General features: G+C 40.2%; 1 protein-coding gene across 1 annotated transcript in view; it reads left to right on the forward strand.

Annotated features, from left to right (window-relative positions):
• The window catches only part of kif6 (kinesin family member 6), a 452839-nt gene that overhangs the window by 377357 nt on the left and 62481 nt on the right, over positions 1–13001 (forward strand). Inside the window, exons 15-16 of the mRNA XM_067366883.1 lie at positions 1739–1794; positions 7696–7746. Of these exons, the coding sequence (XP_067222984.1) occupies positions 1739–1794; positions 7696–7746 (107 nt within the window). The remainder of the gene's footprint in view (positions 1–1738; positions 1795–7695; positions 7747–13001) is intronic.

The following is a 13001-nucleotide window of genomic DNA, read 5'->3' on the forward strand; positions in this document are numbered from 1 at the left end:
CTGGCGATGATAAGCGAAAAAGAAAAAAGCCCTAGATGAATCCATCCCATGCATTTCTTTCAGGTAGCCTATGTATGTTCACAAACGTGAAATTTGTGAAACTATTGTGAAACTATTTAAGGGTGAGATGACTTATGCGTTTAACGCCGCATTAATAGTTTGATCACCAGCAACACATCTGCCTGATTTAATACTAATGTAATTTATGTCATATTATAATTTCAATTATTTTAATGTGCTATGCATTGCATTTTGAACCATGTTAAAGATCTGTAGGGCTGTCAATACCAGAATAGGAGCATCCATGAACCGCATTATTAGACAGTTTTCTAAGGATGCATGATTTATTAAAACTATTTAAAAATCATAATACAGCATTACATAATGCTATTCTTAAATTTATGCTTACACAGGAGAGTACATCAATAAAAGCGGCTGTAGCATTTCTATCAAAAAAAAAAAAAAAGTGGCCGAATATTATTATTTAATAATATATATATATTTTTTTAATTATGGTGGTTGGCTTTAATCATGGATTTGATTGTGCTGTGCTGTGCTGTGCTGTGCTGTGTAAAAACAAAAATCAGCAGGCTTTTGGCGCCCTCTGCAGGCATTTGTGATAATATATAATGAATTTATAGATGCAGATTAGCTTGTTTTGGTTAATTTAGAAGAAATCTACAGATGGAGGGTAGTAGGCTTAAAAGAAACACCATCTAAATGTGTAGGGTTAAGTTTTCTTTCCATTAGAGTAAAAGACATGGCAGCAAAAATGGACCAAAAGAGTTCAGTGCATGGAAATGACATACAGTGTGTTTCAAACACCATTGTTTCCTCCTCCTTATATAAATTTAATTTGTTTAAAAGGCCTCCAAAGAACAGGCGAATCTCAACATAACACCGACTGTTACATAACAGTCGGGATCATTAATATGTACGCCCCCAATATTTGCATATGCCAGCTCATGTTCAAGGCATTACACAGTGGCAGGCAGTAACGTCTGGATCTGTGCACAGCTGAATCATCAGACTAGGTAAGCAAGCAAGGACAATAGCGAAAAAACATGCAGAGGAGGGCCGCGCAGCCTGAATCGGTGCATATTTAATGATGCCCCAAAATAGGCAATTAAAAAAAATTAATAAAAAAAAATCTATGGGGTATTTTGAGCTGAAACTTCACAGACACATTCAAGGGACGCCTTAGACTTATATTACATCTTTTAAAAAGACATTCTACGGCACCTTTAAAATTGTCCACTACATGAAAGTAGTATTCCAATAACACCAAAAGAATTAAAACAATTTACTGATTTGTGCAAAATAAACGAATTATTAGTGAAACTATGTCCCTCTTCTTGGTACGGTCACTTATTCTAAATATATAGCTACTTGAAAATAGTAGTGTAGAAAAGATGTACATTGTGGCAGAGTTTCCTTTGATCTTGTGATAAACATAGTCAATACTAAAGAAGAACATGGTCTCTGTGTGAAGTGATTATTTTGTAGAAATCAAGAATAAAATAATTGCGTGAGTGTGAGGGAATTAAAATAAATTGGTAAGGAAATCAGAGTTGTCTTAATATATTTAAGGGTTATTAAAATAAATAATTATGAGAAGTGCCCTTTTTTCCACTTGAGCCCCTGCCTCCAAAATGTCTGTGTACGTCCCTGCTCCTTGTTCAGTATTCATCGATGTTCTACATACAAGGATATTTACATTGGCCATTTCATTTTGCAGGTTTGTTGAAGCTAAGACACTTGGTGAGCAAGTTTACCAGATCAGGATCAGAGTCAGTAAGTAAACTCTACACTTTTTGTACTCCTTAACCACTACAACAACTACCCTACTAACCAGACATGGGGACTTGTGACTTGGTGACTTGGACACGAGTCGACTCGAGTCGCTATTTTTATGACTTGTGATTTGACTTGACAAAAAATAAAATACTTGAGACTTGACTCGGACTTGGAAGTTAAAGACTCGGGACTTGACTTGACTTGAGACACGATGACTTGAATGACTTCAGTGTTAAATCACATCATATTTTCAGTTGAATATAAAATATATACATATACTGCATACAGGCATCCATACACCGGCAGTGCTTTCTCTCTCTTCTCTCCAACAGCGAGTTCACGCACACCGCAGCTGAACACAGACACGCCTCCTGTCACTCACTAAGCGCAGCGGCAGGCCTCGAGACTCTTGTTCGGTCCGGTTGAAGGGTTTTTGTTATGATATGAAGTGTTAATATCAATATTATAACACGAAGTGACGCAGCGACATCTCTGCATCGGGACCCCTCGCTCGTTACGCTGTTCATGCTTTTGCCGCCACATTCAAACTGGCACAGCGCTTACTTACATTAAAATGCCTAAATCAATTTATTAAACATGAAGAGGACATACGTCTGGCAGGCAAAAGCGAAAAAGAAAGCATGAAGAAGCATGAAGATTAAACAAAGAGCGCAGTTTTTCTCCAAATATTATCATGATTACAAAAGTGCTATTGATATTATTCAGCGTACAGTTTAATGAACAAGAACTTAATATCAAGTGACCTACATTTTAGACACCAAATCGCTTGTTTCGCTCTATTTCACCAATGAAAATAGTTCCAAAGTCCACAGAATTGTTTTGCATCTCTGAGCAACACTTCCTGAATGATTCAGCCGTTTGAATGAATCGGTTGAATCTCAATGATTCACTCATTAACAGTGATTCGCTGCCACCTCTTATTTTTTTTTTAATAATTTCAAATAACAGTAGGCTATTTAACATTTTATATTTTTAACATTAAAACATTTTTATGCATCTGTAACTGCTCTTGACCGATTAACTTTAATAAATCTTACTTAATTACTGTTTATTTGTCTAACAATATTTATAATATAAATTAATCTATTAGCTTTTGGTGTCATAACCCTATTTATTTAGGTTTAATGTAACAAAGACAACGGAAACAATAAATATGCTTATAGGCCCATTTTCTTGTCTTTTACTTTTATTAATTTTTTTGTTGTGGGGCCAGTAAAAATTTGAACCACTGGCCCAATCGAGCCAGTAGAAAAAAATCCTTAGTGTTGAGCTAAGGATTGAGCCCTGCCTAGTTTATCCAGCTCGCATTAATATAAATAAATAGCAATACATTTATTTAGCTCACATTACTTAATTAGTAAGATTTGTTGACGAATTTTGTAAATTAAAAACAATTTATTCCGTTATGTGTTTTGACTGTGTTATATGTTGTATAATTACGTCACTAGGTAACAAAGATATTTTAACTATAAAATCTTTTAGAAGGGCCTCATTTATGAATTTTGCCTGGGGCCCCCAGTTAGTGTCAGTGCGCCTCTGCAGCTGATATTACAACTTTAGCACATTTGTCAGCTAAACATTCATTCAGTGTTTCCCAATGACCCTGTGCCACCACCACCGTTTCATCATAAACCGAAAATTTAAAACAGGCCTACAAAGCTTAAATGGTCTCTAAGTTGTATTTTAACAACAAACTAAAATCAAAACCGTGATATGCCAAATACAGTGCCAAATAATGTACATTTTCTGAACAACAATACTATAACATAAGCTTATTTCATGTCAGTAAAGCTGTAGTGAGAGAGAGAGGAGAAATGTAACAAAGTTTAATGTTGTATGTAAACTGTGTTTGAGAGAGAGAGGGAGGTGTTCAGAGAGGAGTCTGTTGGATGTTAAGCTGTTATTTGTTTTATGGACTCAATGTTGAAAATGTAAAACATTTCAAACAATGTTGGAAGAAGTGAAAAATAAATAATTTTATGAAGTTACAATTTTGTTTGATTCCATGATGTATTTTACTGAACATGAGTATTTACAATGCAAATCCAAATTATTTTAATTTACTGACAGTTACTTATATCTTGTCTTTTCACTTTATTAAGATCAGATTCTGCAGATAAAATTAAATTAATAAGGTGACTTGACTTGGACTTGACATGACCTACTACAGGACTTGACTTGACTTGACATAGCTTGTGACTTGACTTGCCCAAGAAAAAAATACTTGGGACTTACTTGAGACTTGAAGGTTAACACTTGAGACTTACTTGAGACTTGCACATGTGTAACTTGGTCCCATCTCTGCTACTAACTATTAATGAGCAGTAAATTAGGAGTTTGAGGCAAAAGTCATAGTTAATAGCGAATTTGTATACCTCAAACTAAAGTGTGACCGTAATGCACAGCAGGAAATGCAGTTCACTTCATTTTTATGTCAGTAACTCTTGCCTGGTTGCCCACTGAAGTTAAGCAGGACTGAACCTGGTCAGTACCTGGATGGGAATGTTTTCTTGGGAAAACTAGTTTGCTGCTATAAGAGGTGTTAAAGGCACCAGCAGGGGGTGTTCACCCTGTAGTCTGTGTGAGTCCTAGTATAGTGATAGTATAGAGACACTATAATCTTAAAAAAACAAAAAAAAAAAAAACACTGTCCTTCAGAGAAATAAAACTAAGGTCCTGACTCCCATGATGTGATTTGAAAAGAGTAGTTGTGTGTCCCTGGCATTCTGGAAATGGGTGTGTAAAGCTTTGAAAAAAAATGGGAGTTTAAACGGTTTAGAGGGCTTCTTATTTCTTATTTGTGCATCCTCATTTTCTTTCCTTGCTTCTTTTCCTTGCGTCTCAGCTCCACCTCCCTTAGGATATGAGGAAAGGATGCAAGGAAAGAAAATGAGGACAGAGGAATCAAAGGAAATTTTATTTCAAATTGGACTAATCTTGATTGTCATCAAATTGGAATATTCTTGAAGCATTTGGTTAAGAGATTCATAATAAATAATAATAAAGCATGATCCAGACACCTAAAAACTGCATCCTGCTAGCCAGCTCCCTAAAGTGCTGTTTTGTTGTCTCTTGCTCCTTGTCATTACTTTCTGTTTAGCAAGCTAGTAAGCATGTGGCTTCCTTATCAGTGCTGAGTTGTTATAGAACCAGAAGGAATGATATACACTGGAAACATGAGCTGAGGAGTTCTTGTAACTCAAATCCGTCGTAGTACCCCAGAGTGCAGTCTGGACGATGGGGCGGGTGACACATTGGGGCGAAGCGACGCATGTCACTCCGCCCACCCCAATTTCATTGGTTTGTAATACAGCAAATCTTATTGGTAGACACTTCAAGCAAGCCTGAGCATGCGCATTCCTTTTTTGTATGATTTTGTAAAAGATACATATGCAGAAATATTAAGTGCTAACTGTAATTATATCTTATTATCTGTTTAGTATTTTAGTTACGATGTATTGGCTAATGTTTTTTTTGCACTTAAGACAGAATAGATTAAGTTGTTTACAAATGAACGCACCTCCGGGCACTTTCATGCTGAGCTTCATTGTAACAAAGGAGTCCACTGGAGGCGAGTGTAGTAGAACCCAAGTGCAGTTTAATAGTATTAATCCATAACATGAACAACAAAACAGACGTGACTTGTCATGGCTTGGCATGGCTTGGCTTGACTTGATCCTGACTTGACTTGGCTACAGACACTGACACTCACCATTAGCGGGTTACACGAACAAAGCTAGACAAGGTAACAATGAAACATGAGGGCTATTTATACAAAGACTAATGACAAACAAGGAACACCTGTGAACAATGAATACAAAGGACCAATGGCAAGACAGAACTGAAATCACATGACAATGAATCCCCCCCACTAAGGGCGGCTCCTGACACCCAACATGAAAACAAAAAACTAAAGTTCAGGAGGGTGGTCTTGGGGGAGGGATGGTGGGCCAGGCCCATGCAGGGGAATCGGGGGACTTGGGCAAGGCAGAGGCGGGCCTGGGCCGTGGGATATGGGAAGACCTGGGCTGTGGAGCGTGAGAGGACCTGAGCCGTGGAGTGTGGGAGGACCTGGGCCGTGGAGCATGGGAGGACTTGGGCCGTGGAGTGTGGGAGGAACTGGGCCGTGCAGCATGGGAGGAACTGGGCCTTGGAGTGTGGGAGGACCTGGGCCGTGGAGTGTGGGAGGAACTGGGCCTTGGAGCATGGGAGGAACTGGGTCTTGGAGCGTGGGGTCCCGATGCACTGGAGGACCAGGGCCATGGTTTGGAGGTGTACCAAGCTCCGCAGCCACAGGAAAAATACTTGGGGAAAACTAAGGTGTGGTGAACTATTTGATGTAGTATTGGCTCTATATATATATATATATATATATATGGCCACGAAAATACATTCCCCAGATTTAGCAGTAGCCTACAGCCTATTACACGGAGATTTTCTGCCTGAAGAACCCAGAGATGCTATACCAAGTATAGCATACAGTACAATAACTTCATCTAACATCTTAAAGGGTTAGTTCACCCAAAAATGAAAATTCTGTCATTTATTACTTACCCTCATGCCTTTCAACACCCGTAAGACCTTCGTTAATCTTCGGAACACAAATTAAGATATTTTAGTCTAATCCGATGGCTCAGAGAGGCCTCCATAGGGAGCAATGACACTTCCTCTCTCAAGATCCATAAAGGTACTAAAAACAAATTTAAATCAGTTCATGTGAGCACAGTAGTTCAATATTAATATTATAAAGCGACGAGAATATTTTTGGTGCGTCAAAAAAAATATTATAACGACTTATATAGTGATGGCCGATTTCAAAACACTGCTTCATGAAGCATTGGAGCATAAATTAATCAGTGTATCGAATCATGATTCAGATCGCGTGTCAAACTGCCAACGGCTGAAATCACATGACTTTGGCGCTCCGAACAGCAGATTCGATACACTGATTCATTTATGATCCGATGCTTCCTGAAGCAGTGTTTTGAAATCGGCCATCACTAAATAAGTCGTTATTTTGTTTTGTTTTTTTGGCGCACCAAAAATATTCTTGTCACTTTATAACATTAATATTGAACCACTGTACTCGCATGAACCAATTTAATTATGTTTTTAGTACCTTTATGGATCTTGAGAGAGGAAGTGTCATTGCTCCCTATGGAGGCCTCACTGAGTCATCAGATTTCAACCAAAATATCTTTAATTGGTGTTCCGAAGATTAACGAAGGTCTTACAGGTGTGGAACGGCATGATGGTAAGTAATAAATGACAGAATTTTCATTTTTGGGTGAACTAACCTTTTAAGTTCATCAAAACATTAGCCAATTTGTCGTAACTGAAATCTCCATGGTTAACATGCTCATGCCCCAAGCGTCTACGCCAATAAGCTCTGCTGTATTATAAACCTATGAAACTGTGATGCTCCGCCCCAATGTGTCGCCCTGCCCCATCGTCCAGACTGCACTCTGGGGTTACTCAATCTGTCTAGTTTTCATTTATGAAGATAAAGATAACATTATCAATCATATGTGATCAATCAAAAAGAATTTTTTTTACAAAACTCAGCTGGTATATGTTGGTGTATATTGGTCCAGTGGTATAAATCATACATGCATGATTTCCTTGCATTGTAGTGTGGACTGTGGAATGGAGGTGAGGCACGTGTCAGAGAGAGGGTTGTGCTACCTGAATATGTGTCACCTTTATCAATGTCTGCTGCTGACTTGAAGCATAATGCACATTCATGCACTGGTGTATGATGACCTGTCAAAGGATCTTCATCACATGTTTCAAAATAACTTTGAACCGATCAACAGTGCGTATTCTTTTCACATTTGTTTTTCTTTATCTCCTTTCACATATTTCCCTCACTTCTAGATGAGCTGAAGACCCAGCTGAAAATTAGACGAAAGCAAATGGCAGCCCAAGGTTTGTGCCTTTCAAAATACTTAAGTCCTCTAATCATTCATTATTAAATCAACAATTTTTTAAAAAAAAATTTCTTCTTCTTCTTTTTTTTTAACCACATCCTCATCCTTTTCAGTCAAAGGTGGGTCAGTTTGTGTCATGGGTCTGGCAGCAACTGATTTTTGATCAGTTTAGAAGAGAAATTCTTCCAAGTTTACAAACTTTTATATCAATGCAGATGTCCTGTCTTTTAACAAGGCTTATTTCTGACTTTAGACCATATGCCTGTTTTCTATTATGGAAAACATCAGTTGAAAACAAACTTCAAGGTCATGAATGCGGTTTGAGCTCTGAATTAGTTAATAATAATAATAACAATAACTTTGAACTCTGGAGTTTCTGAACTCAGCAAAAATATACAGTGAAAATGCTATATAGGCATATTTATTTAAAACAATATTTTGCAATACCAGTTTACAGTTCCCTTTCGAAAGGGAACTCAACTCTGTGTTCACGTCAATGCAATGGGGAACGTCTACGTGACTCGATGTCGAAAGCCAAATGTCAACAAGCTCCAATCCTATTGGCCGGCGGCAGCCCATGACGTAATAGGGCGCGACCCCGGAAGTATAAAAGGAGCGCCTAGCGGAACAGCCAGTATCTCTTTGTCTTTTCGGGACTGTCGTGTCTAGCCACTGTTTCAGCAAACGGTAAGAAAGCAATTGGTAAACATGTCTTCTGAGAATGTTTCCAAGGAAAAGCGCTTTAGGAAGTGTGCTGACCCGTGTCCAAGGTTTCTGACACTGGAGGACACAAACAACCTTTGCGTCTTCTGTTTGGGCGAAGAGCACACACAGATGGTGCTCGAGGGTGCTGTCTGTGTCAACTGTGAGCGTCTTCCTAAGAAGTTCTCGTCTGGCCCTCTTCCCAAGGAGAGAGGCGTCGGCGCCTGTGCCTGGTTGTTCTGGCCCTGCTCGTGCTGAAGCAGAGCGGAGGCTGTGATCATGGGGCTCACAGGTGGAGCTCACCGCGGAGTTTGAGAGAGGGATGAACCTTTCTCAGCCTCCAGTGGCGGTTGATGAGGACATGCTCTTGGATGATGACGATGTCTTATCTTTGACATCGTTGGATCCAGGAGCCAGTGCTCTTCTGGCTGCTAGCCCCAGGGAGCTGGAGATGGCTGTGGAAGAAGTGGACAAGCCCGCTGCTCCTTCCAGGCCTCCCTGCCCAGCATGTGCAGAGTTACTGGAGGTTATGGACCACGCCTCGGGCAGGCTGCAGCTGCCTTGGGGACGTGGGGGGAAAGACCCCGCCATAACCCCGCATGCAGATGGCTTGACGAGTGTTTTCTTTCCGGCCATAACCCCGTAACTCCGGTGAGCCTTCCATTTCTTCCTGATCTCCACATAGAGATCGAGAAGGCATGGAAGCGCCCATACTCGGCCAGGATTCATCAGCATCAGCGGGGCAATTTCGCTGATGTGGAGGAATTAGGCCAGCATGGGTATGTGACAATGCCGCCCATTGACGAGACATTTGCGAACTATCTTGTCACGGGCAGTGCACCGTCACTTAAAGCTCCGGTCCTGCTGTCCAAACCATTGAAAACGACATCACGTTTGAATGGCAGGGCATATGCTGCAGCCGGTCAAGCTGGTGCAGCCCTGCACACGATGGCAGTGTTGCAGGCTTATCAGGCTGATCTGCTCAAAGATCTGGATCAGGGGCAAGGTTTATCCCCTGAAGCGGTAGAAGAGCTGCGCCGGACCACGGATCTTGCTCTTCGGGCCACCAAACAAACGGCGTCATCGATTGGGAGATCGAAGGCGGCAATGGTGGCCACAGACCGGCATCTGTGGTTAAACCTGGCGGACATCGGGGAGAAAGAAAAAACCTTTCTTCAAAAACTGAAGTGCTAGGTTGGTTATCAGCAGGCTGCTGTTAGCTGCTTTTCAGCCCTGGGTGTTTGGTTAGCTTCTCAGCTAGTATGTGTTTGTAGCAGAGGTTGACAAACATTATTACTTCAGTTTTTCGTATTTCTTAGGCGGTGTTAATAGCCGCCCGACATTATGTAGCTTGTGAGCTTCGTTTCTTTCTCTTTCCATGAGATTTGGAAATGAAGCCCAGGCGTTAGATACGGCTAGACTACAGCAAGTGGTTTTTATCAAACTGCCTGTATTACTATCCCTTGTCAGGATGTATAGTTGTTAAGTTCTAGTTCCTCCTGAGGGAGCAATAGCCGTATGCCCATTTTTCCCTTCTGTTATGTAGGTGCAGTTGGTGGTTTTTGTCATGATCCTGGCTTCTGTCTCCCTCTTGTGGTCACACACTCACGCACACACTTCCACTTCTCCGCTCATTATCTCTTTCAGCTGGTTCCCCTTTCGTTCCCTTCTCCTCACCTGTCCCCTTTTTCCTCTTGATTGTCTCTGCTTCTTATTCCCTCTTCCTAGCCCTGTCTTGTTGTCGGATTATTCAATGACCTCTCGTGAGAAACGTCTGTTCTCCAGTCCTGTCCTGTCCTGTCTTATCTGTGGAAAGTGAAGTCATTATTTCTGCTGTGAGTTATACTGCCATTGGACTGTGTATTATCCAGCTGTGCCTGTTTGCAGAGTATCTGTTCTGCGCTCGCCCTTGGCTGTTCACCCTGACTGCTGTCTTCACTATTTCTGACTGGCTGAATGCATCTCGGGGTCCCTGCCTCTGTCCTCGTGGAAGTTTATGCAGATTTTCTTTGATCCAGTCGTATGGCTGTTTCTGTTCTGGCTCTGTTTAATGCCTGTGATTTGTGTTCTAATTACTCAGTGAGGACTATTTACTTTACTCATTAAAGACTGTTAACTGCATCCCGCCCTGGTCTTCTATCGTTCTTACCTTAACAATTTTTCAGGTGGTAGGCCCTTATCTTTGTATAGATAGGTTATGCTTTGTCGCTAGGCTCCACTGATTGGAACTTCTTTAATGCTGAATTTGTTCTCTCCTGGGCCACTTGTAATTGTTTTCAAGTGTGGGTTGACGATACTAACTTGTAGTTTTTCGTCCTCAAGGCTCAGTACAGATAATTTTCTGTTATGAGATCTTTTCATCCTATATATAGGATGGCATGTGTATTCAAAGCTTTCTGCTTTTTAGGTCTATCACCACTGCCCTACACCTAAATACATTTAAACCGCATTCCAAATTATTATGCAAGTGACATATCCGTAAGATTTCAGTAGAATAAACATTCAGATTTTAGTTTTTCTAAGAAAATGTATGTTTGTTTATTTATCCATGTCTTTTTAGATAACTGGTATCAATCTCAGACAAAATAATTTGCCAGGTCTAAGGAAACCCTACTTAGAGGTTGTTCCACATTATTAAGCAAGTCACAGTTCTCATGCCATATGGAGAGGAAGAAAGATCTTTCTAAAGATGAAAAGCTTGAAATGGTCCAATGTTGTGCAAAAGGCATGAAAACAACTAATATTTTGAGAACTGAATGGAGATTATCAAATTGTCATAAGATTTGTGAGTGATTTAGAGCACAGCAGAACTCGGTCAGATAAAGGCTTATTAATGAAAGTTCCTGTCAAAAAAATGTATTGTATTAAAAGGGCAGCTATAAAAAAGCCAGTGTTGAGCAGCAAACAGGTATTTGGTATCTGCTGGTGTCTCTGGAGTCTCAAGATGCTCTCCATGCAGGCTGGCAGTTGTGCGTAAAGATGTATTTCAGCCATCACTAACCAAACCTCACAAAGAAACATTTACAGTGGGTGTAGAAATACATTTTCAAACAGTATTATTGCTGTGGTGTTTTTTTGCAGCATGGGTTAGTGCATAGTGCATTGTATTTCAGAAGGCACTATCCTCCTTTTTATATCATAGCTGAAAATGGCCAGTTCAGTCAGCACCAATTAAGTCAAAAATTACAAGAGACAAAATTAAGTCCATTTTTTTTTTTTTTTTTTTTTTTTGCATATTTTGCTAAAGTTACAATTTGGCGGTATGGCTCTGTTCTAAATTACCCGTCCTTTCATGAGCTCCATGAAAGCCAAGACCGGGAACAGCAGCAGCTTGTGGGGACAACCTCCCATTTTTTAACTGGGAGAGCAGCAGAAAATCCCCCTATTGAGAACAGAGCATGCATCAATGACAACAGAATGACACTGATTAAGTTATACACAAGTTTAAGGAGGAGCTGGGGAGGAGGTGGGTTGCAAGCAGCATGCAGTGGAAGCAGCCAATCAAGCACAGAGACGGAAGCTGCGTTTAAGTAATGCGCCTTATTTTAGAGTTGCCAATGGAGTCCATAGAAATTGGATCAGCTGATATGGGTGGGGTTGGAATTTGAGAATCAGCTGATAGCGGAGCTTGACTACGAGGCCTGCCTGAACTAACGCTGATGCTTAATTTCAGTCAGGACCACTTATGTCAAAAATTACAAGAGACAAAATTTAGTCAATTTTTAAATAATAAATATTTATAAAAGAACAAATCAAGATACATGAAGCCAATATAAATGTAGCTAGAGCAATGATAGAAATAGTATGCAAGTAAGTATGACTGTTCTAAAATTCCCTGTCCTTAACATGAGCTCCATAATAAGTTAAGACAGGGAACAGCAGCAGCTTCTAGGGACTACCTCCCATTTTATAATCAGGGAGAGCACAAATTCCCCCCAAACAGACCATACAAGGCTACCCTCCCTGGATTTTTCTGCCAATCAAAAAGCCAGCAGAGGAACCAAAAAGAGTGTTTCAGAAAGCTTAGCTTACTGAATTTAAGAGCCAATCGATCTATGTGAAGCTAGCATGAGGAATGTAGCAAAAGCCAATGATCGATTTTTTTTTTCCTTTTTTTTTTTTTCCAAATTGCATTTTTACGAAGCAAGTTCATTTAAGCACTAGTCCCATGTGTGAATGCTCTTCCCGAAAGCGCACGTGAGAATTTAAAAATTGAAAGCAGCTTTCCATCAGTGACTTTCATATTTTATAAAAGCCCACAGCATTTCAAATAACAAATGATGCCTTTGAACATTTGTACAGAAAATAGCCTATCGGCGGACAATACCGCAGACTGCAAGTGTAAACATGAAGTAAAGCATTCGTTTCTCACAGGTCTCTCATACCCTGTCAATGAATCCTGTGAATGTAATTTGCTTCAGCTTTTCCAAACTTCACGCTCAACTTTAAAGAAATTAATTGAAAACGCTCACTCTGCTCCTTGCCAGTGGACACGCACCAAGCACACGCAGCGTCATCACGCATCTGCGGTCAAATTTACAGTATTTAAAT

This window comes from Chanodichthys erythropterus, chromosome 18 (assembly GCF_024489055.1).
Source record: "Chanodichthys erythropterus isolate Z2021 chromosome 18, ASM2448905v1, whole genome shotgun sequence".
Lineage (NCBI taxonomy): Eukaryota > Metazoa > Chordata > Actinopteri > Cypriniformes > Xenocyprididae > Chanodichthys > Chanodichthys erythropterus.